The sequence below is a fragment of the Salvelinus alpinus genome, chromosome 7, assembly GCF_045679555.1.
Source record: "Salvelinus alpinus chromosome 7, SLU_Salpinus.1, whole genome shotgun sequence".
NCBI classification, from domain to species: Eukaryota; Metazoa; Chordata; class Actinopteri; order Salmoniformes; family Salmonidae; genus Salvelinus; species Salvelinus alpinus.
In genome coordinates this window covers 70580361-70605782 of record NC_092092.1, presented here as the reverse complement: position 1 = coordinate 70605782, position 25422 = coordinate 70580361, and the positions used below count along the sequence as shown (strand labels likewise).

General features: G+C 42.5%; 2 protein-coding genes across 14 annotated transcripts in view; both read right to left on the bottom strand.

Annotated features, from left to right (window-relative positions):
- Window positions 1-965: 965 nt before the first annotated feature.
- Window positions 966-8649, bottom strand: LOC139581570 (bromodomain-containing protein 8-like). 3 transcript variants are annotated; one of them, XM_071411488.1, is made up of 18 exons: window positions 8497-8649; window positions 7448-7544; window positions 7267-7336; window positions 7075-7124; window positions 6841-6963; window positions 6567-6647; window positions 6354-6418; window positions 6083-6246; window positions 5711-5902; window positions 5318-5414; window positions 4794-4906; window positions 4171-4641; window positions 3889-4085; window positions 3622-3714; window positions 3458-3526; window positions 3020-3305; window positions 1671-1715; window positions 966-1162 (listed from the first exon to the last, which is right to left on the bottom strand). In XM_071411488.1, exons 2-18 carry the CDS (start codon window positions 7468-7470, stop codon window positions 1103-1105), a joined length of 2199 nt encoding a protein of 732 aa, XP_071267589.1. In that variant the 5' UTR covers window positions 7471-7544; window positions 8497-8649; the 3' UTR covers window positions 966-1102. The 3 variants fall into 3 exon arrangements, with proteins under 3 accessions (XP_071267589.1, XP_071267587.1, XP_071267588.1); XM_071411486.1 differs by lacking the exon at window positions 8497-8649 and adding an exon at window positions 8043-8179; XM_071411487.1 differs by lacking the exons at window positions 1671-1715; window positions 8497-8649 and adding an exon at window positions 8043-8179.
- A 3511-nt stretch (window positions 8650-12160) lies between these two features.
- The window catches only part of mbnl3 (muscleblind-like splicing regulator 3), a 90099-nt gene continuing 76837 nt past the window's right edge, over window positions 12161-25422 (bottom strand). For 5 of the 11 annotated variants that reach the window (XM_071411485.1, XM_071411478.1, XM_071411476.1 and 2 more), the window contains 2 exons: window positions 24064-24158; window positions 12161-19924 (listed from right to left, as the gene is read on the bottom strand). In XM_071411485.1, the coding sequence (XP_071267586.1) occupies window positions 19907-19924; window positions 24064-24158 (113 nt within the window). In that variant the 3' untranslated portion in view covers window positions 12161-19906. Of the gene's footprint in view, window positions 19928-24063; window positions 24159-25422 lie in introns of all 11 variants that reach the window. The other 6 variants (XM_071411479.1, XM_071411484.1, XM_071411477.1 and 3 more) reach the window with 5 other exon arrangements.

The window sequence follows — 25422 nt, the reverse complement described above, 5'->3', positions numbered from 1 at the left end:
TGCGAGTGTACACATGAGTTAACCAGTTAATTAATTGCCAGGGTTAGAGGTTCCAAGCCTGTTCTCCTCACTCTTATTTCTATGGTATTTTCCAAATATACTGAACAAAAATATAAACGCAACATGTAAAGTGTTGGTCACATGTTTCATGAACTGAAATAAAAGATACCAGAAATGTTCCATACCCACAGAAAGCTTCTTTCTCTCAAATATTGTGCACAAATTTGTTTACATCCCTGTGAGTATTTCTCATTTTCCAAGATGTTCCATCCACCTGACAGGTGTGGCATATCAAGAAGCTGATTAAACAGCACAATCAATACACAGGTGCACCTTGTGCTGGGGATAATACAAGTCCACTATAAAATGTGCTGTTTTATCACAACACAATGCCACAGATGTCTCAAGTGCTGAGCGAGCGCGCAATCGGCATGCTGACTGCAGGAATGTCCACCAGAGCCGAATGTCTCTACCATAAGCCGCCTCCAACATCGTTTTAGAGAATGTCAGTACAACCGTGGTTACACAGATCATGTATAACCACGGCAGCACAGGACCTCCACATACAGCTTCTTCACCAGACCTGCGGGATCGTGTGGTGTGGGAATTGTTGCATGTCGCGTTTATATTTTTGTTCAGTATAGAGTCCACGTTACAATACATTGACAAATTATATTGAAACAATGTTGATTCAACCAACCAGTTCGTGGACAGTGGGATCATGATTCCTTGAAGGATATTTTGCAGTTGGCTACATCCTATACACAAAACAACGGGGCCCCAAGTCAGTCACTAGTACTTTAGTACTACTGCAGTTGTAAAACAGAGTCAGTCCTCCAGGGCTGCAGTGTCTGCTGATTACCAGTGGCAAATATCAATGAGAATCATATGATGTCTGGATATCTAGTGTACTGGCTTTAAATACAATCATAGACTTAAGTTAGTTAATTAAACTGTACACAACTATGGTACACAATGATCAATCAGAAATGGCCTGGAGAGGAGAATATCAGAGGACTGCAGCCCTGTATCAAGTCTCTCTTTAAACCTCCAGCCCTATGGCCTGTTGGCAATCTATTGTCCTACTGCCTTTTGACTCTGGTTATTTCTTCATCTTCATGTCTGCTTCAATAGCACAGCGGCGCCCTCTGGTGCCCCCGTCCTGCAGGGAAGAGAGGTTAAAAGGTGAAGGTCAGTTTGACACCAGGTTGAAAACCCAGTGATGGCTCGTGGTTGGCCTGTAAAAAAAACACAAAGACGATCTCTGACCAGAGGAAATGAAGAAAAGAAAGATGAAAGGATGGAAAAAACGAAAAGAAAGAAAAGCGATGGAGCAGACGAGACGATCACAGACGTTGAAGACAAAACCACTGGATACATGAAAAGACGTTCAAATACAAAACCACTGGATACATAACACACAACCAGGATGGGTCCATTTAAGAACCAAATACCGAAGGTAAAAAATGTAGTGACGGATGTGTGTGTTAATATAAGAGGTGAGTGTATGCTTTTTGAGTGTTTGACTACAGGGGTAGTTGGTGTGAGTTGAACCGTTTTATGCGCTTCTGAATATGAGATTAGTGTTTTGGGTGTGTGTGACAGACGGAGAAACAGAGCGTGCGCTTGACTTGACCTGGTGAGTTCTGACCTTTGACCTGAATACTTACAAAGAGAGAGAGAAGGAAAGCGGGAGAGGCCATTGGGACACTGTCCTGTAGGAGGACAAACAGTTAGTGAGAAAAGAGAGAACACACACACGCATACCCCTCATATACACACACCTCTCCAAACACACGCAGAGTAAACAACCAACAAGACAACATTGTACAAACAGAAGAACAGACAGTAAGAGACACACGTTCAGACAGCCAAGTGATAAACACAGTACACAGAGACAGCAGACACGGAGAGGGGAGACAGACGTCCGCAATGGAGAGGGGAGACAGACGTCCGCAATGGAGAGGGGAGACAGACGTCCGCAATGGAGAGGGGAGACAGACGTCCGCAATGGAGAGGGGAGACAGACGTCCGCAATGGAGAGGGGAGACAGACGGCCGCAATGGAGAGGGGAGACAGACGGCCGCAATGGAGAGGGGAGACAGACGGCCGTAATGGAGAGGGGAGACAGACGGCCGTAATGGAGAGGGGAGACAGACGGCCGTAATGGAGAGGGGAGACAGACGGCCGTAATGGAGAGGGGAGACAGACGGCCGTAATGGAGAGGGGAGACAGACGGCCGCAATGGAGAGGGGAGACAGACGGCCGCAATGGAGAGGGGAGACAGACGGCCGCAATGGAGAGGGGAGCCAGACGGCAGTAATGGAGAGGGGAGCCAGACAGCAGTAATGGAGAGGGGAGCCAGACAGCAGTAATGGAGAGGGGAGACAGACAGCAGTAATGGAGAGGGGAGACGGGAACCTGTCTACAGATGAAGTGTAATGGCAGGGAAGTTAGGCGAGAGGCAAGATACGATTATTGGGGCATGAGATGGGTACAGTCTGTCCGGTGTCAATTGTACATGTCTTGGCTCCTTGGTGTTGTTGTTGGACTCGGAGGTATGTGTGTGTGTTTGTGTACAGGTAACTGGCAAAATAAAGGAAACACATTGAAGTGTCTGTAACTCTATTGGATGGATGAGACACCATTCTTCCACCAGAAATTCAATAATTTGGTGTTTTGCTGATGGAAAACGCTCTCAGGCGACACTCCAGAATCTCCCATAAGTGTTCAGTTGGTTTGATATCTGGTTTACATCTCATCAAACCATTCAGTGACCACTCGTGCCCTGTGGATGGGGGCATTGTCATCCTATGGGGCCATAGCCATGGTAGCCAAAATAATGGCCTGCCCAGCATTTTTATACATGACCCTAAGCATGATGGGATATGAATTGCTTAATTAACTCAGGAACAACACTTGTGTGGAAGCACCTGCTTTTAATATACTTTGCATCCCTTATTCACTCAAGTGTTTCTATAATTGTGGCAGTTACCTGTATGTGTGCATCTAGTCTTACCTTCTCCACAGACTCCCCTGGCTTGCGGCCCCCCTCGCGGCCTCTGAGGCTCTTGGTGGAAATGGAGGACTCTGAGGTCTGCATGATGAGCTGAGTGGCCAGGAATTGCTGCACATGTTCTAGAACATCTCTCTGCATCTCCAGAGCCATGTGGAAAACGTCGTGGTCAGAGCTGTTGTACATCACCGCGTTCTGGAACATCAGCATGATGTCACGCTGGAACTCTGCTGTCGTACGGATCTGACCCGCCTCGATACTCTTCTTGATGGCTGACAGATCCATGGGTCTGGAGGGGAAGGGTGTGTGTGTATGAATGTGTGTGTGTGTGTTTTAGGGGATAAGCTGAGCATGTACTTACATTGTTTAATAAATAGATTTTATTTTCACATGCACAAAACATAATAGCAAACAAACCATTTGCCGCTATAGAACTCTCACCTGTGTACAATGCTGTGGTAACCAGGAGCAATGTCTTCAGACACAGACTGAAGGAACACACTGGCGTACCTGACACAGGTAACAACAACTGATCTGTCAAATTCTACAGTAGCTCAGACATGTTAAGTGATTGGCTGTTATTGGGGAAATGGCTAAGAGCTGACCTGTGATTGGCTGCTGCTCTCCACACCAGCATAATGGCTTTCTTCCAGATCTTCTGAGCCTGAACGGCCTCCTGATCCTCCCCACATATTGAACTGAGAGAGACGGAGGGAGAGACAGAGGAGGGTGAAGGGTTAGTGAGTGAGTGATAGAGGGGGAGAGAGGTCATAAAGCGTTCTTTAGGGTCATTCATTGCTTTATTCAGGCTTGTGATGGAATGATCAGGTTAAGAGTTGCCATGGATACAAGGACCAGGGTTGGACACTTACAACTGGGAAGAGGCGGGGCTGCTGGCTAGCGAATCAGCTGTGGTGTAGCGTTGGGAAGAGGGGCCATAGCCGTCCTCGCTCTCACTGGCTGCCGGTTCTACTTCTGATAGGTAGGGCCCCTCCCCCTCTCCACATTCCTTCATCTCCATTCCTTCATCAGGATCTCCGTCGCTCCCTCCATCCTCATCCTTCACTTCCTACAAAAAGATACACAAGAAGAGATGATAATTCAACTGCACTTGGTAGAGGTATGTGCTGTGTTACTGAAAAGAGGACAATTACCTTGGACTCTTTCCCTGATCCAGAGCTGTCTTCTGAGTCTAGGCAGGGTGTGTTTAGTTCTGGCTGGGTCCACTCCTCATTTTCAGTCTTCACAGCTGTGCTCAGGGCTCCTTCCTCCCCCAGAACTCCCTCCTCAGTGACCTCACTTCCTGCCAGGCCATCATCAGCGACAACAGAAGGGGCCACATTTGTCTGCACTGTTTCTTGTCTCTCACAGTCCTTCCCGTTCCCCTCTTCGGCTTCCCCCCTTCCACTCTCTGTCTGTGGCTCCAGGCTCCCAGGGTTAGCTCCAGCCGCAGCCTGAAGCCCATGTGTGGGGTAAGACTGAACCATAGGACCAGGCTCTGAGGACTTTAAGTCCTGGGCCTCCCATGGGCCTGAGAGGGAGTGGCCAGCAGAAACAGCTTCCTCACAGAGAGAGAGAGCAGCCTCCACTGCTGCAGCATCTAGAGCCTCCACAGAGTCATCCACCTGAGAAATACAGACAGACACAGAAAGACAGAGACACAGAGAGAGGACTGTGATGAGTGTGCACAAAAAAAGTCTGCTTACTACAGAGATATCTAGGCCAAAAGCTGTATCCCACCCTCTCAAAGTCCCCGCCCCCCACACACACCATGTACCTTCTCCTCTATGATGGAGATGATATCTCCCACTGTCTCCAGGTCCAGCTCATCCCCCATGTAGGAACCAGGTACATGGTCCTCCTCCACCATCTCTGAGCCTGCCTCTTTGACTGAACACACAGACAGACAGAGACAAAGAGAAACACACGTGTCACCACCAATGGTACACTGGTCTCACTGATTAGAAATCAGATGAGGGTTCCTCTTTATATACTAGATATTCCTTCCCTTTTCTAGAGGGAAGATAGAGACAGGTGAGTTTAGAGAGACACACTGACAGACGAGGGACAGTATTAACCTGTGTTGGGTGGGGCAGGGCTGGGCAGTGGGGATGTGGGGGGCACTGTTTCCATTGGACACACCAAAGTACATCTAATAAAGGACAGACACTTTGCTTCTAACACATTTAAAGCACAGAAGCACATACAGCACTAATACTTAGCATCCTAACACACATCAAGCCAAACACATAACAACCAGCCTGCCAGCGAGAGCGGTTATTTCACTGTTGCCATAGTTACCTGCGCTGGCGACCTCAAAGTCTGCTGTGATAGTGGGGGTTGTAGTAGGAACTCCTCCGTTAGCCAGTCCTGCAGCAGCAGCTTCCCCCTCCACTACCTGACAGCATCACGTCATCAACACACAATATCCATAATTCCCTGTTCTCTAAAAACATCTACATCACCTGTTTTTACTGAGCAGCTTGGTAGGATGTACAACAGCATATTACTCCCTAGAATAGACAGGAATTTCCCCAACACCAGTAGCTTGTGAAGTCAAACATAACCTTAACCCTCTCCCTTCAACAGATCCACCCAATATAATCCAATATAACCCAATATAATCCAAATACTTTCATCCCTTATTACCGCAAATCATCCCGTTTCAACTTCCTTTTGTAGTGTATTTCTCACCAGTCTGGGGCTAGCAGAGATCAGGCTTCCTTTCTTCAGTAGCTCTGAAAGGAGAGGGGAGGGAGGCGGCGTGGACTTCTGACTGAGGAGCCTCTTCTGTGGGGAGTCGTCGACCAGAGACCCCAGGCTTCCCTCCTTAGGCCCCGCTATTGGAGCATCCGATGACGGTAGGAACACGGCTCCCCCCTGGGACTACGTGGACAGAGAGGGGGGGGGGAAACATTAATTGACCATTCCTCAATGACAACAAGAGACAAGCAACAACCAGCTAGAAGAGACACTCAAAACAGTACAAAACAATTCTCTAAAGTTTATACCAAGTGTTTTATGCACACAGTGTTATGCTGACCAGGACTAAGACCCTTCCCTTACCAAATTGGCACCAAGGGTCTCCTCTGCCTGGGGCATGGCTGTATCTATTGGGGGTGTGGGGGTGTCTGTCTGTGCGCCCTCCATGCTCGTGGGACTGGCACCCAGAGGGGAGCGTATAGTGACACTGGACACCCGCTTGGGCGTGTTCTTAACCGCTTGGCGAGCTGAGACCGAAGAGAAGAAGGGTTATTATTACCGGTAGTTCTTGAGCCTAATCATTGTTCAAATCAGTGGTGCCCAAAATGTTTATTATTATTAGTCCAAAGCTTACCCTGATATGATGTCTCTGTGGCCTTTCTCTTAAGATCTGCCTCATCCTCATCCTGCTTATTTTTCCTGCCAAACCAAAGACAAACCATTTTAACCATGAAACACAATCTTCACTGCTAAATCCGGTACAGAAAGTACACTATGAATTACAACGTAGTGTTTACAACAAATAAAAAGAAAGGCATATTGTTGGACAGACAGACCGGTTTCTTACTGTGTTATGTCTGTCCACAGCTCCTCTAGCCGTGAATCCAGATGTCCTGTCTGGATCAGATCCACCTCCTTCTTCAGCTTTCTGTCAAAACAGGAAGTACAGGGCCAAAGGTCAAGCATGGTAAATAGAGTGTATGGAGCATGTCTGTCATCTATAATGGCTTTGAACAGGGATAAATATTGGCTATGTATTGATAGTGAAGGTTCCACTGTGTATGTGTGTGTGAGACTACATTTGTATGTGTGTGAGAGCAGGAGTGCCTGTGTGTATTGACCTGTATTTGTCCTGTGTGTCTCTCAGTAGTTTTTTCAGCTCCTCTATCCTCTCGGCGGTGAGTCTCCGTACGATCACATCCTCAATGGTCTCCACCACCTCACCCTTCTCTCCACGCTTACGCCTGAAACAGCGCCGTACATCAGACACATGCACAGCTCTGACGACAGCTGAAGTGCTGCCTCCGCAACAGAATACTCCAATAAAGCAGAAAAATGTGTGTTTGTGTACTAACTTTGGAGCCTCTGTGGTCTCCAGCAGTTCAGAATACTGAGAGGCACAGTGCTGTGGGGGTCAGAATCACAGAAAGCAGGTTAGATATATAGTAGCTGACCTTTCAACCTTGTTCACCAGACAGAGATTAATTGTTTTGTGTCACAGTGAGTCTGACTATGAAATGGGGACAAGCTTGTCGTCGGTCTCATACCTTCTGGGAGAACCAGTCTGGAGGGCGGCCTGGCTCTGAGAAAGGCTTGATGGCTCTGCTGACTGACACCCTGAAAAGCAGACAAAGTGGCAGGAGGACAATCAAGCACACAAATTACCATGTAGAAGAACAACATGTAGATGCAGTCAGGGACAGACAAACAATTAGTGTGTTTGTTTACCAGTTTTGGTCTCCGCTCCTCATAACAGAGGAGGCTAGGCATAGTTTCTCCCTCAATGACCACGGCTCCGTCGGGCCAACGGACAGCCTCTTGTGTTCTACATAAAAACAGATAAGACAATTATGACGCTTGGAATAGGTAGGCTAGCAATAGAAAGAAAGAGAGATGTCACAGCTCACGGCGCAGGGGGAACCAAAATTAGGTCAGAGCTCAAATATAGGCTAGATAATTAACTAGCTAAACACCGGCTACACAGCCAGCAAGCTACAATATTGTTGTTAATGCAAATAAGGTTTTGAGCTATCTAGAAAAGCATAACGTCACCACTTAGCTACTTAGGTAATTTAACACAATAATTGCTTTGGTTGTTTATCATATTCGGCTAGTAAGGTGCGTGCTCTGTAGCTAGGAACACCCATTGTTATCAAGCTAGCTAACGTTAGTTAGTGGCGCGCGCCTGGCAAACTAACAATAGCTAGCCCTGCATGGGTTGACGAAAATAATGTATAAAACTAGTTACGAAAAGATCGTACATTACATTTGAAATGTATGTATACGTTGTAGCTACACTTGCAAGCTAACAAATAATACTCACTCCCTACTCCACTCGCCATTTCTTTGTGGACAGGGCCTCACCACTAAACTTCCGCCGGAATCATTTCAATGTAGCACAGACGTGGAGAATGACATCACAATAACTCACGTACCGCTTGTAGGGGGATTAGCTCAAATGGTAGCGCGCTCGCTTAGCAAGTGAGAAGTAGGGGGATCAATGCCCGCGTCCTCCATTGTTTCCTTATTTTTTATTGAATGTGATATAATTAGCTTCTGAAGTAGTTTGATCAATTCCATTTCCTTCGGTGTTATACTTTTAGAAACGGATGTTGCTGCAGCTGTATTCTCAGATAAACTGTATTATTAATATCAATATGTTGATAATATTATTATTATCAACATAGCTCTATATATAATTTACACTGAAAGTTCCATTAGTCATCATCTCTGTACATGAATGGAGGATTAGTTCAAATTGTAAGACGCTTGCTTACCATGAGCAGTAGTGGGTCAATGCCTGCTTCCTTTAAATCTTTACTTTCCATCTATGACTAGGCAGTGCCAGTGATATGGAATATGTTTTATAATTGCTGTAATAAAAACAGGGGGATTAGCTCAAATGGTCGAGCGCTCGCTTAGCATGTGATGCCTGCTTCCTCCAAATCTTTATTTATTTTAGTATTTTTTGCTCTTCTTTATCAACGGATCCAATAATTCCGGACCCCACCGTATGTGAAAACGACAGGTTTCTATGATTTGTAGTCAAAAACATGCACACCAGATGATGTCAAAAGGGTTTATGGATGATGTCATCGGAGAAATTTGACATGTGATTTTAACCAACTATGAGCTGGCAAAGGTTACTAAATCACATGCTACACATCAGATGATGTCATAAGTGTTTCCCATGACATCAGAAACAGAAACCTGCCGTTTTCACATGTTGATGTTAGGGTGGTGCTGGAGAAGTTGACAAGTGGGAACCAATCAATCAATCAAAGTTATCTATTAAGCCCTTTTTACATCAGCAGATGTCACAAAATGCTTATACAGAAACCTAGCCTAAAACCCTAAACAGCAAGCAATGCAGATGTAGAAGTGTGGTGGCTAGGAAAAACTCCCTAGAAAGGCAGGAACCTAGGGAGAAACCTAGAGAGGAACCAGGCTCTGAGTGGTGGCCAGTCCTCTTCTGGCTGTGCTGGGTTATAAGAATATCAAGGGTTATAAGAGTATCAAGATTATAAGAGTATCAAATCAAATTTTATTTGTCACATGCCCTGAATACAACAGGTGTGCTTACTTACAAGCCCTTAACCAACAATGCAGTTTTAAGAAAATACAGAGAGAAAAAAACTCACAAATAATAAAAATAATTAAAGAGCAGCAGTAAATAACAATAGCGGAGCTATATACAGGGGGTACCGGTACAGAGTCAATGTGCGGGGGCACCGGTGTCGAGGTAATTGAGGTAATATGTACATGTAGGTAGAGTTTTTAAAGTGACTATGCATAGATAATAAGAGTGTCACGCCCTGACCATAGAGAGCTGTTTATTCTCTATGTTGGTTGGGGCGTGATAGTGACTAGGCTGGGTCATCTAGGTGATTAATGATTTATGTTGGCCTGTTATGGTTCCCAATCAGAGGCAGCTGTTTATCGTTGTCTCTGATTGGGGATCATATTTAGGCAGCCATTTCCCCTTTGTGTTTCGTGGGATCTTGTCTACAGATAGTTGCCTGTGTGCACACCAGTAGCTTTGTGCTTGTACGTTATTGTTTTGTTTGGTGAGTTTCTATTCATTAAAATATGTGGAACTCTACGCACGCTGCGCCTTGGTCTGATCCTTACGACGAACGTGACAAAGAGAGTAGCAGCAGCGTAGAATAGGTGGGGGGGAGGAGTAGCAATTTGATTAGCTGTTCAGGAGTCTTATGGCTTGGGGGTAGAAGCTGTTTAGATGCCTCTTGGACCTAGACTTGGCGCTCAGGTACCACGAGTACATGACCATTAAGGCCAGATTGTTCTTCATTATGTTCAAACGTTCATAGATGACCAGCAGGGTCAAATAATAATCAAAGTGGTTGTAGATGGTGCAAAAGGTTAGCACCTCAGGAGTAAATGTCAGTTGGCTTTTCATAGCCGAGCATTCAGAAGTAGAGACAGCAGGTGTGGTAGGGAGAGAGAGGGAGCAGGAGAGGTTGAGAGAGGGGCATAAACAGCAGGTCCAGGGCAAGATAGCACATCTGGTAAAAGGTCAAGGTTCCATAGCCACAGGCAAAAAAAAAAAGTAACCGGATCAGCAGCATGACCAGGTGGACTGGGGATGGGGAGAGCCAGGAGACAGGCCAGGTAGTCCTGAGGTATGGTCCTAGAGCTCAGGTCCTCTGGGAGAGGAGAGAGAAAGACAGGGAGAGATGGGAGCATTAGAGGGAGCATACTTAAGTTCACACAGGACACTAGATAAGACAGGAGAATTACACCAGATAGGACAGGAGAATTACACCAGATAGGACAGCTGAAGAAACATTTCTCTTTAAGGACAGCTGAAGAAAGCATACATGTTTTCTTCAGGAAAATTACCCTTACTACTTCCTTTGTAGTTTCTGCATTGTGTCATAAGAACCAGATAAAGTATTAGTGAACAGTTGCTCTGAGGTTTATGGAACAAAAACACCATCATTTGGGGGGCACGGTGAGATTTATTTAAGATACTCTATGAAGATGTAGGGTTTCAGACATTTTCGAAGATGGTCAGATAATCAATCCACAAGCCTAAAGTTTGGGGGAAGCTCGTTCCACCATTGGGGTGCCAGGACAGAGAAGAGCTTTGACTGGGCTGAGCGGGAGCTGAACCCCTGTTCCCCTTGCTGCTCCGTAGGCAAGATGGAGGTAAAATGGATGTGAGCGACTAGAAGCCAGTGGAGTGTGCGGTGGAGCGGGAGAACTAGGGAAGGTGGAACACCAGGCAGCTGTGGAGTTCTGAATAAATTCCAGGCGTTTGATGGCACAAGTGGGGACCCTAGCAAACAGCGAGTTGCAGTAGTCCAGACGGGAGATTTCAAGCACCTGGATTAGGACCTGCGCAGCTTTCTGTGTGAGGAAAGGTCGTACTCTACAGATGTTGTAGAGCATGAACCTGCAGTAGCAAGTCACTGCTTTTTTGTTTGCAGAGAACAACAGGGTGTTGTCAAGGGTTCCGCCAAGGTTATTTGCACTCTGGTAGGGGGACACGGAGGAGTTGTCAAACCGTGATGGAAGGATCTTGGAGGGGGCAGGCCTTTCCCGGGAGGAAGAGCTTGTTGAGGTTGAGCTTGAGGTGGTGGGCCGACATCCAAGCTGAGAGGTCTGCCAGGCACCTGAGTGTCAGAAGGGCGGAAGGAGAAAACTAGTTGAGTGTCATCCGCATAGCAATGATAGGAGAGACCATGTGAGGACATGACGGAGCTGAGTGACTTGGTGCATAGAGAGAAGAGGGCCTAGAAACGAGCCCTGGATGACACCAGTAGTGTGAGCATGTGTTGCAGACACAGATCCTCTCCATGTCACCTGATACGAGCGACCTGCCAGGTAGGATGCAATCCAAGAGTGTGCAGAGCCTGAGACACCCTGCCCTGAGAGGGTGGAGAGGAGGATCTGATGGTTCACAGTGTCGAAGGCTGCTATACCTCTGACATCGGCAAAACATCAGCTAACCTGTCTCAACTCTCCTCCACCCACTAAAGCTAATTCATGCTGTATCTTTGCTGGTTAATTGGCACCCTAAACAACCATAAGGCACAAAGCCCCCTTGATACAAGTTTTAAGCATTTTAATTATTTACAACTCCAGCCTGTTTATCCTTATTCCATACACCTCTCTTTCTTCTCTCTAATTTCTCTGTGACCTTTCGCTTCCTTACCTCTTCTCTCTCTTGCTCGCTCACCCTGCCATCTCTCATGGGACTGACTCCCTGCTAAAATAAAGGTTAAATAAAAAATAAGTGAAATGCACATAAAAATCAAGTGTTTGAATTGGGTCTTGTGTCAGATGAACTGTTGGGTCCTCAACTTCGTTCTGATCATTTCCTCATAATATCCAAAGTGTTTTCTTTTAGTTCCTACCATTTTAGTTTGTCTAGATGTAACTGAATGAAGAAGAAAAACGACACACACAGACAGATCACCATTTAAGTGCTTTATTAAAAGGTAAAACAAAAATAACAGAAGTCATACGTGTATGTATATCTATATATTTATACATAGCAAAAATAATTGGCATGTAGCACAGTTCTCTAGCACGTACAAGCACAACAAGCTAAATAGAAAGTGAAAGAGAAGCATTTTCATACCAGGAATCAAAGCAGTCAATTTCACTTTTGTCCTAGAGTGGGGGAGAGAGGAGCATAATGGACAGCCTTCTCTCCAACGGAAATGCTTTTAAACAAACCCAATATTTTACCTGGGTGCAAGTTTGTTCACTCCTTGGCTTTGCCTTGCCAAGCAAGCAGAAACAGGCAACTAATATCCAAGAAAGCGGCCAAAGCAACTAATAGTTATTTAAATTAAAGGGACAACTTCTGTGGTCACTTGGCATGAATGATGTATGTTTTTGCTTTCACATCAACACGCACAGATGTACATGATGAGACTGATCTTTGAATCAGTTGTTAAAAGTTTGGGAGCCTTGACCCCCAGTCTTACCCCCAGTCTACAGGAAGGTTGTCCTCTCCTCTGTTTACAGTGGAAAGGCCTTGGACCAATCCACTGAGACCCAGTCCCTCCACCACCTCTAGGACAAGTGCCATGGCAACAAAATGATTGGCTTCCAAAGCAATTGAAGAGCATTAAATGTACAAGTTCGCATGAACAGAAGTTTTCGTCAGGGATGTTTGTTTCACAAGTGTATGTGATTGTAGTAAAACCAGTTTTTTAAATCCAGATCTGACTAAAATCCTGTGGAGAATTCAGATTTATTGTTTTTTTGGATAATGACAATGAGTAAAGAAAAATCCCTTCTCACAAACCAAATACACATTAATAGCTAATTATTTCCTGTTTTTGCGCACTACTGACATCCATTATTTTCCGACTGTCAGCTGATCCGGATGTCATTCCCTAGACAGACAGCAGGTGGACCACCAAATTCACAGGTTCTTCTGCACAACGACTTGCATGCAGAACGATGGGACTGATAGTGTAGAACATCAAACACAGTTTGATCTTGAAACCAATCTAGTTTTATATAGGGTTGCAAAGGAAGGGTATATTACATTACAATTTCAAAGTTTACCAGTAAACTACCTGAAATTTGGTAAATTTCAAGGATTTAATGTAAATGATCACAAAACATCCAGTGGCCCTTCTGGGTACTTCAGATGACCACAGGTGTCTGTTATGATCTCTGGCCCTCTGTGTGGCCTTATCACATGTCAAATATATAACAATCAAATAAGATGATTTTTATATTTTTAAAAATACAAATGGCAAAGCTGTAAAACATTATTCTAAATATAAACCATCAACTTAGTGAATACCACTGGTGTTTAATATGAGGGTTTAAGCACGAAATATCCTTTCTATATTTTTTACACACTTTTAATTATTTTACAAGACTATGTCAATATGTCTTTGTTGTAAATGTTTTGGAGCTAAACTGGTGTCAGTTTAGTCAATAGTTAGAAGCATTGCAGAGTTAATTGAAAATAATGCCATTGTTGATTACATTCTAATTTAATAAATGTTCTCTTGAATCATATCTGCTAGAAACTAATGGACAATGAATACTATATATGAATACGTTTTCAAAAAGTTATTCAAGTATAAATGACCAAAGTTATCATAGATTGCCATATATTACCTGTTAATTACCAAAAAATACAGAAGATTCCAGTAACTTCGTTAAATTACCGGTAGCTTTGCAACCCTAGTTTTATGTAAGTTACCATTCTGATTTACTGTGTCACTGTGTCATCAAACAGGAGAACACCTGATGGAAATGTAAATATCATTCATTTGTTTACTAAAGGGAATATGCATATAGTTCTATTAGTTCTAACTATATGCATATAGTTCTATTAGTTCCAACTATATGCATATAGTTCTATTAGTTCCAACTATATGCATATAGTTCTATTAGTTCCAACTATATGCATATAGTTCTATTAGTTCCAACTATATGCATATAGTTCTATTAGTTCCAACTATATGCATATAGTTCTATTAGTTCCAACTATATGCATATAGTTCTATTAGTTCCAACTATATGCATATAGTTCTATTAGTTCCAACTATATGCATATAGTTCTATTAGTTCCAACTATATGCATATAGTTCTATTAGTTCCAACTATATGCATATAGTTCTATTAGTTCCAACTATATGCATATAGTTCTATTAGTTCCAACTATATGCATATAGTTCTATTAGTTCCAACTATATGCATATAGTTCTATTAGTTCTAACTAAATATATATATATAACTAAACTGGTTCAGGATCAGACATAGCTGGACTTCTAAATGTGCTTCTATAAAATATGGCAAACTACAAAGCTTCTTTTTGACACATTCTGTTTTCTCTTAACAGAGGCACCATCATGTTTTGATAGGAGCAGGGCACATATAAAACAAAACCAAAGACACATCCCTCAAAAACAACTCTCTTTTGTTACACTGCATTAAAATGATAATTGTTTATCTGTATTTCTTAACAATACAGTAAATTCGATTTTTTTATCAGTTCTTTTCTCTATATTTATTCAAAATAAATTCAGAATATTTTGACTTACTTATGTACATAAGTGCAAACGAGGTGAATATCACACATTCGTACACCGGTTGAATCCCCTAAAGCTCCAGCGAGCATCAACATCTCCCAGCACAGCTGGGCAGGCCACAGGGGGAAAGAGACTTCATACTGAGGACCAATCAAAGAGCTCGGTGACATCAGCACTCCCTGTCCAGGTGGACAGAAGGCCTATAGTATAAGCCTATGAGCCTAGGTGAAAATTGTTGGCAATACAATGCATAGAGACGACGCATAGCAAATCCTGTACAGCATGTATGGGCCAGTTCAACTCCAATGTAATGTGGTGATCAAAAACAGAAAATCAAATCAGGTCATAAGTCGATAATGACTCAATTTAGCAGAATTATTTAAATCTTGTATCCAGTCCCAAAGTCTCTTTACCCTCCTGGTATTTAAGGTGATCACTTTAAAAGCTGAGATGCGTTCCTACTCTCCAAAAAAAAAAAAAATACAGAAATAAAGACGAATCAAACCCAAAAGATAAACAAACAAAACACCTGATCTCCCCAGAGGACCTTTGGACATTAAGGATTTAACTTGACTTTTTCTTACAAAATATTCAATCATCTTGCAATCCAAGACAATTTAACTAGACATTCCCTTTCTGAATAAGTTAATGTTGTACATTATTTAAATTCATATGTGAAAAAATTCACAATTAAGATTGACAAAGGTAGCCATGTTGTCGTTCTGTTGCCACAGCAACAACAACAACGTACTATTAATAAGTAACAATGAATCTATCATTGTATAGATACAAATGTATATATTTTTTTATATAATTTCTATTTTTAGTTTTTCTTAAATGGAAACTACACAAACTATTAATTAAGTATCAATGAAGATTATCTTATTTTCATGCTATGACTTTTTTTTGTCGAATAAACAATAAAAACAAATCTAAATGGGTGAAAATACCACTAACAGTTCTGTCCATAAATAGTCACATCTTTGATATTGTGATTTAGGAATTAAGACAAAAAATGTGACGGAAATTCGATCAAGTACCATTAAGAGAGGGAGAAACTTTGGAACATAATGGTAAAGAATGAAGAAAGAAAGAATAATATATTTGTACTAACAACACTACAATTACTCTAGCTAACTATGTTCTTGTACAAGGAAAACACACCTCTTAAACATGTAAGTTTACTTAAAATGCTAACGCCCCCCCCACGAGGCACATTTTCTTTTTCTTAAATCAAGTATTTTGTTATTTCCAGCTGGATAGCAGTTGGAGAAGGCATAATGATGTGACATAGAGAGGGGGGGAGAGAGAGAAGATAGATTTTCATCTTGGCTGGGCAACGCAAGTCCTTCAAAGCTATACAATTTAGACAAAATGAATATGTCTAGACATTCTAATATCAATTTCATTGATTAAGAGAGGACCATTTCTAATATGCATCTGAATGCTTCAAAGAAAGGGGGAAAATGCAGGGACCACACTTGTCCAAAGATATTTCTGAAAGTACTCATCACACTCACAAACATTTAAACATGAACCTATATAACAATACACACACATACTTAAAACATTTCTTAACACAGTATGTTGTCTGAACGTGGTTTGCATTTGACCTCTCTATAGAAATAGCCTATATAGTGAATCATTACATTTCAACATGCCGCTCGACTTTTTGCACTATTAGATACATTCACCACGTAAATGACATGACTTAAACATGAATAGCTTCCTGTCAATATCCATTTCCCCCAAGATGTGGAAAACGTCTCAACATTTCCACATGTCCAACTCAGTGATTCAGTGTCTAGTCATTAATTAAAACATTTAAACACACCACCCACTCAGGCTGATTACTTTTTTTTATCTCATCAAAAGATGAGACAGCACAACTGTTTCAAAGAAGAAACTACAGAGACACGACAGATCAATGGCGCCAGACAGGCAGTGCTAGTCAACGTGTCATCTGTTTTGAAAAGACTGAAAAGTCAGTTATTACAGTGTATGGACAGTGGTTGGTTTCAGAAGACTTGAAAACGAGTGAGAGAGGCACATTAAAACTCACCTAAACATATCAGCTAATGTATTGTCTCTCTCCATTTTCATAGCAATTCTGCTCCATTTTGTAATAATTCTGGATACCATTTTAAGACCAAATACTTGACTCCAGAACTGATCTGTTTCTCTTTCAGTCTCTCACCATCTCCTTGTATTTCCTCTACTTAGGTCGGTACTGTCCCACCAGGTCACTATATTTGTAGCATTTAAAGTCTGCTGATGATTGAAAGTAAGGACACAGTGACTATGATCAAATACATGTTTTACAGACGGAACAATTTCAAGCTTACTCAATATACTCCCTGCAGAACCACAGTTTTTTGTCAAATCCATTCCATTAAAATATTCTTAACACAACATATAGAAAAATGTATACCACTTACTCAAACATACTACTATGAATGCAGGAGATTGACCCAAAAAAATGATCTGCAAATATCAGTTGACGTCTGACAGAGAAAGGGACGGCTCACTGAAGGGGAAACATCCACTCAGATATCAATCTGACAACAGTAAGGGAATTCTATTCAGGATACAGTATACACCAATGATTGGCACAGACAAACATCCATTATAGAATCATTGGCACACAGGTAAGCATGCTAGACCTTTCAGACAAGCAAAGCAACTCCCCTTATGCAGCCTCTGCAGTGGTTCCAGAAAGTTCAAGGAATAATGTATTATTTCAGATTTCGCCATTGAATTTCATTTTTGGTTTCAATAATGTGTCCTTCCACGAATAGATTACCTTTTGGGTAGTGTAATTTTGTCAAAAATAACGATTTCACTTAATTGTAACATTCTGTCATGAGGCGCACATGTCAAAATTCATAACAAACATGTTTTCCCATCTCAAGAGGTTTAAAGTTGAAATCCGCATAATGGAATAACAGCGCCATTCTTCGGCCCGAGCAAAGGTGATATTGTTTTTGTTTTGTTGATTAAACAGAGGAGAGTAACATCCAGCACCGTGGTAAAAAGAATAGCAGTACATTGCTGTTCTATCATGCGTGCAATGACGTTCAATAATGTCAGAGGGGGAATCACATGAAATAAGTAAATCATCTTCAGAAATGACAATGAAAACATCTGAAAAACTTGGGGTTAAGTGACTTAAAATCTTCCTAGAAGTTGGACAAACAAGACATGGGACATGGCAAAATGTGGATTTTGAGAGAAAACAAATAACTTATTTGAATGAAAATTGTTTTGTTAAGTTAGAGCATAGTCTCTCTAGAGTCTAGAGAGACTATGCTCTAACTTAACAAAACAATTTTCATTCAAATAAGTTATTTGTTTTCTCTCAAAATCCACATTTTGCCATGTCCCATGTCTTGTTTGTCCAACTTCTAGGAAGATTTTAAGTCACTGTCTAGAGTCTAGACAGATGGGTCGCCTCCCACAACGCACTAATGTTCCAGCATACATGTCTGTACTAAGACAACGTCAATTTGACATAGAGTAAAAGGTGGAGTTGGGATATTCTTCTTTCTTACGTCACTGCCTTATTCGCTTGTTGCCCAAAATAGTAGCTAACAAGTTGGAGCTCACAGAGGTTATTTTAATGAGTGTATTTCACAAGTGGTTAGTTTGCATCAACTACCTTCACTAAAACCACTGCAAAGGTTTTGCCTGCAAACTTTGGTTTCAAATTGCGAAGTTCTGGCATGTCTGGCTGTATAGGCCATGGTAAGAGTTTTTCACAATTCCTGCCTGCATTCTAAGCCCCGCCTACCCAAACTTGTGATTGGTCTGTCTGAAGAGGACAATTTCCTTTTTCATGATTCCCAGTGCTGTTGCCCTAGGTCTGGGATTAACGAGACTAGTTAGAGCATCGATGTACGTGATCTAACAGTTCAATTGAAAGGCACTCTATTCGTGTAACGACCCAAAAATCATTTCATGAAGAGAGCTTGTCACAGGACCTAGTCCTCCTGAACAGAGACCTTTCGACGGGCAATATATACACAGGAGGAGCTATAGACTTGTGTGTCAATAGAAACACTTCTCTATACTTTGTCTGAGATCAAGGCTATTTGGGTTTTAAGTCATTGACTTCAGTTGTTTTGGGATAAGACATCAAATCTTCTACATAGCTGGGAACTCAAAAGGCACAGACAAATGAACATGAAGAAACATCAGATATGAGACCTTGGGTGAGATTTTTGAATTGGACCATAGGAGCTTAGCCTCTCTGAACTAAGGGAATGGCTCACATAATAACACACTGCTTTTAAGCTTCAGCCATCTTGAAACGTACTGTAAACATTAAATGAGCCGCAACACATTTCTTTGAAGTGAAAAAGAAAAGACGAAGAAAACGACATTGCATTCTAGAATGATCTACAGGATCCAACCTCTGCAGACTACTTCTAAAATGATCCAACCTCTGCAGACTACTTCTAAAATGATCCAACCTCTGCAGACTACTTCTAAAATGATCCAACCTCTGCAGACTACTTCTAGAATGATCCAAGCTCTGCAGACTACTTCTTTCTTCTTGTCTGACTTTTCACTCATTTTCTTTCCAGACTGTCTGACTTTGGGGGAACAGTCAGCTGTGTAAGATTATACGACCTTACGCCTCATATCCTCAGCTTAGTCTCCAAGAGGATTTGCTGTTTTTAGTGTGTATGTGTGTTTGTGTGTTAAAGGTGTGGGTGTGTATGGCTGTAAGAACTGGGGAGCCTCTCCTTCAGTCAGCTCCTTCAAGTCAATGTGCATCAGTCTGGGCTGGCTTTACATCAACAGTAATGGGTCCATGCTTTAGTATTGCCTGTGATAAATGTCAATAAAACCTTGTCAACTTTTTTATTATGTGAATACCTCCTAAATGAGGATAACACTACCTCTCACTTGGGGTGCACTGTAGGTTAGGCACATGTTTGTTGCATTCAAATAGTTGACTGTGGTATTTTTGGGGCAGGGTTGGTTGGTTGGGGATGACTAAGGGTTTGATGGTGTTGTCGGGTGCTTTAACTGGGGTTTCACGGGAGGGTTACTGGGTTCAGCGCCACCGGAGCAGCCATCAGGAGTTTGGGGAGAGGGCAGAAGTGGGCTTCCATGGGGACGCACTGAAGGTCCACTGGGTCGGCACTCAGAACCTCTGAAGGGTCTACTGGAGGAGATGAGAGAGAGAAAAGAAGAGAGAGAGAAAGGGAGAGGGGAAGAGGAGAAATGAAACCTAGAAAACAACTGGAGAGATGGATAATGTCATTTCACCAATAGTAGTACAGTATTGTAATGCATCGACTTGCTCTGCACTGACTCAGATGAATGATGATTGGCTAAAATAAATTGATAATAAGATGATAGTTGGAGCTGTATTGTTGGATTTCAGTGCAGCCTTGGATGTTATTGATCATAATTTGTTATTATAAAAAATGGCTTTACATCACCTGCTATCACATGGTTGGAAAGTTACTTATCCAATAGAACCCAGAGAATGTTCTTCAATGGAAGCTTCTCTAACATCAGATATGTACAGTGCAGTGTTCCTCAGGGCAGTTGCCTTGGGCCGTTACTCTTCTCTATTTTTACAAATGATTTGCCACTTGTCTTACAAGAAGCTAAAATGACTATGTAAGCTGATGATTCCTCACTCTACATGTCAGCACCCAAAGGCAGTGAGCTCATTGAGACTCTTAACAAGGAGTGACAGTTAGTGTCAGAATGGGTGATTAACAATAAACTTGTCTGAAACCAAAAGCGTTGTATTTGGTTCAAAACATTCTCTAAGACCTAAACCTCAGCTGGAGTTGTGCATAAAGCGTGTGACCATTGAGTAGAAGAAGCTGAACTCCTAGGAGTAACATGGATGGTCAGTCATAATGGGCAAGTCATTTTGACAAAGTTGTTGTGGCTCAAAACAGAGCAGCACACCGTGTCCTTAACTGCACACACAGCTCTAACATCAATAACATGCATGATAGTATTTCCTGGTTGAGGATAAATTGACTACTTCTCTTTTAGTCTTTTTGAGAAGCATTTGTGTGTTGAAAATGCCTAACCACTTGTATAATCTATTCGCATACACTTCAGATTGACAGACAGTGCATTCGGAACGTATTCAGACCCCTTGACTTTTCCACATTTTGTTAAGTTACAGCCTTATTCTAAAATTGATTAAATACAATATTTTACTCATCAATCTCCACACAATACCCCATAATGAAAAAGCGAAAACAGGTTTTTTGACATTTGACACTTAAATGGAAGAAGTTTGTAACCAAAAATCTTCCTAGAACAATCGGGGGAGAAGGGCCTTGGGTGACCAAGAAGGGTGACCAAGAATCTGATGGTCTCTGACAGAGCTCAAGAGTTCCTCTGTAGAGATGGGAGAACCTTCCAGAAGGACACACATCTTTGCAGCACTCCACCAATCAAGCCTTTATGGTAGAGTGGTTAGACGGAAGCCACTCATCAGTAAAAGGCACATGACAGCCTGCTTGGAGTTTGCCAAAAGGCACCTAAATGACTCTCAGACCATGAGAAACAAGATTCTCTGGTCTGATGAAACCAAGCTGGAACTCTTTGGCCTAAATGCCAAGCGTCACGTCTGGAGGAAACCTGGCACCATCCCTACGGTGAAGCATGGTGGTGGCAGCATGAAAACCTGCTCCAGAGCGCTCAGTACCTTAGACTGGGGCGAAGGTTTACCTTCCAATGGGACAATGACCCTAAGCACTCAGCCAAGACAACGCAGGAGTGGCTTCGGGACAAGTTTCTGAATTTCCTTGAGTGGCCCAGCCAGAGCCCGGACTTGAACCAGATCGAAGATCTCTGGAGAGACCTGAAAATAGCTGTGCAGCGACGCTCCCCAACCAACCTGACAGAGCTTGAGAGGATCTGCAGAGAAGAATGGGAGAAACTCCCCAAATACAGTTGTGCCTATAATCGCTGCCAAAGGTCCTTTTGTAAATGTGATATTTCAGTTTTTTTAATATATATATATAAACCTGTTTTTGCTTTGTCATTATGGGGTATCGTGTGTAGATTGATGAGGGAAAAAAACAGTTTAATACATTTTAGAATAAGGCTGTAACATAACAAAGTTTGGAAAATGTCACGGGGTCTGAATACTTTCCGAATACACGGTACATCTAATTGTTTTTTCTATGCATCGTCAGGACAGAACGGCAGTTGGGTAAGCTCAAGGGGGGAGGTATGCGTCTCTTTGTTAACAACAGTTGGTGCGCAAGCTCTAATATTAGGAAGTCTTGAGGTTCTGCTTGCTTGAGTTAGAATACCTCATGATAAGCTGTAGACCATACTATTCACCAAGAGAGTTTTCATCTATATTTTTCGTAGCTGTCTATTTACCACCACAAACCGATGCTGGCACTAAGACCGCATTCAACGAGCTGTTTAGGGCCATAAACACACAAGAAAATGCTCATCCAGAAGCGACGCTCCTAGTAGCAGGGATTTTAATGCAGGAATAACTTAAATTGTTTTACCTAATTTCTACCAGCATGTCACCTGTGCAACTACACGTGAAAAAAACTTTAGATCACCTTTACTCCACACATATAAATGCATACAAAGCTCTTCCTCGCGCCCTCCATTTGGAAAATCTGACCATAACTCTATCCTTCTGATTCCTGCTTACAAGCAAAACCTCAAACAGTGACTCGCTTAATACGGAAGTGGTCCGATGCAGCGGATGCTAAGCTACAGGACTGTTTTGCTAGCACAGGTTGGAATATGTTCCAGGATTCATCTAATGGCATTGAGGAGACTACCACATCAACCACCGGCTTCGTTAATAAGTCCATGGACGACGTCGTCCCCACAGTGACCATACGTACATGTCCCAACCAGAAGCCATGGTAAAGGCTAGAGCTGCCACTTTCAAGGAGCGGGACAATAATCTGGACGCTTATAAGAAACCGCTTTACTCTATCTGATGAACTATCGAATAGGCAAAGCTTCAATATAGGACTAAGATCGAATCCTACGACACCAGCTCTGACGCTTGTCGGATTTGGCAGGGCTTGCAAACTATCCCAGATTACAAAGGGAAACACAGACGCGAGCTGCCCAGTGGCATGAGCCTACCAGAAGAGCTAAATGCCTTCTATGCTCGCTTCGAGGAAAGCCACACTGAACCATGCATGAGCGCACCAGCTGTTCCGGACGATTGTGTGATCACGCTCTCTGTAGCCGCTGTGAGTAAGACCTTTAAACAGGTTAACATTCACAAGGCCACAGGGCCAGACTGATTACCAGGATGCGTACTCCGAGCATGCGCTGACCAGCTGGCAAGTGTCTTCACTGACATTTTCAACCTCTCCCTGACTCAGTCTATAATACCTACATGTTTCAAGCAGACCATCATATTCCCTATGACCAAGAATGCCAAGATAACCTGTCTAAATGACTATCGCCCCATAGCACTCACATCTGAGTGCTACGGGGCTTTGAAAGGCTGGTCATGGCTCACATCAACAGGAAATCCAGGTCGTCTATACCAAGCGGTGTCAGAGGAAGGCCTTAAAAATGGTCAAAGACTCCAGCCACCCAAGTCATAGACTGTTCACTCTGCTACTGCATGGCAAGAGGTACTAATGCACCAAGTCTGGAACCAACAGGACATTAAACAGCTTCTACACCGAAGCCATAAGACTGCTAAATAATTAGTCCAGGTAGCTATTTGGTTAACTATTTAACTATCTGCATTGACCCTTTTTGCACTAACTTTTTTCACATACGCTGCTGCTACTATTTATTATCTGTCACTTTAACCCTACCTATATGTATATACTGTATCTACCTCAATTACCTCGTACCCATGCACATTGACTTGGTCCTCGTACCCCGTGTATATAGCCAAGTTATCGTTACTCATTGTATATTTATTATTAATTCTATTATTACGTGTTTTACTTTTCTATTATTTCAGTAACAAAAAATTATCTCTGTATTTTTGGGAAGGGCCTGTAAGTAAGCATTTAACTGTTTGTCTACACCTGCTGTTTCTGAAGCATGTGACGAATAAAATGTTATTTTATTTGACAGACAGAGACAGACAGAGTGACACAGATGGCTTAACACTAGACCCTAATGCAACAGAATCCACCCCAAAAATCTATTTTCAGTGTGTCACATTAAACAGTGACTGAAAAAAGTGAAATGTGAAACACATACAGTATGTATGTATATTAAATTATAAAAAATGGGAGTCTTAATGGCCAAAGACCTGACACCATACAGAGAGAAACCAAAGAGAGAACCCAAAATGAAGGGACAAACCTGATTGGAGGCGGCTGATTCTGCGAAAGGAACATTGGTGACTGGGGTCGAGGCCGACGAAACAGTGGAGGTGGTGGCACCGTGCATCATGGGTACTTTTATTCAGGCGAGTTGGACGAGAGACAGGGGGGATGGGTGGGGGGAGGGGGGGATGTTATGGTTACCATGGCGAAATGTGGAAGAGGAGTAAAAGTCATGGCAAGAAGTCATGTGACGACATTGCCAGGGGGTGAGGGGTTTCAACAAGAACCGAGACATGCAAATGAAATAAGAGAAAAATTAAATGACATGACTTATTCCAATTAAAGGAGAACCAACTATGTTAAAACTGAGGAACAATATTCAATATTGTCTCAAATCTAATAGTCGTTAACAAAATATGTCAGAAATCCTATTTCATACAATCGAATCAGACTAAGGCATCTGATAATTGTATTCAGATGGAGGGAGTACATGTGTAGGGAGGGAGCAAATGAATAACAGAAAAAAGAAGCAAAATACTATTTCTGTGAACCACAGACTCACACAAAAACGTAAAGGCATTAGCTAATATAATATGACATTTGTCATCCTTATCATTTGTCATCTTATCACATAACTGAATCACATTAATATGTTGAGGAAATATTCTAAAAATAATCAAATACGTTAGTCTTGAGATGGGAAGGAGATAGCAGAGTGTAAGGGTCGTGGTCAAAAGTAGTGTTCCATAAAGAGAACAGGGTGCTGTTTGGGACAAAGTCACCATCTCCCTCCTGACTCACATTATGGGATGATTTCATTAAAGTGAAAGGTCAGATAGTCTGCGTCCCAAATGGCACCCTATTCCCTTTGGGTGCACTACTTTCTAACAATTCTGTGGGAGTGTGATGCATCACGTGCCGTTTCAAAAAGGGAATGAATACATCAGAAACAAACAAATGCAACAGACAGGTATACAGGCCGTTTGTGTAGAAATCAGCATCATCATGTTAAATGCAGAAGGGTATGGATGAAAAAACGAATACCGGGTAGGACATGCATAAAAAACAGAAACACAGCTTATAGAAAAGCACAAACACTGACACGCGCACACACACACACACACACTTTCTGATTTTACAGTAAGAGCTACCTCCCCCTACATACAGTAAGAGGAGCTACCTTCCCCTAGATACAGTAAGAGGAGCTACCTTCCCCTACATACAGTAAGAGGAGCTACCTTCCCCTAGATACAGTGAGAGGAGCTACCTTCCCCTAGATACAGTAAGAGGAGCTACCTTCCCCTAGATACAGTGAGAGGAGCTACCTTCCCCTAGATACAGTAAGAGGAGCTACCTTCCCCTAGATGCATTGAGAGGAGCTACCTTCCCCTAGATA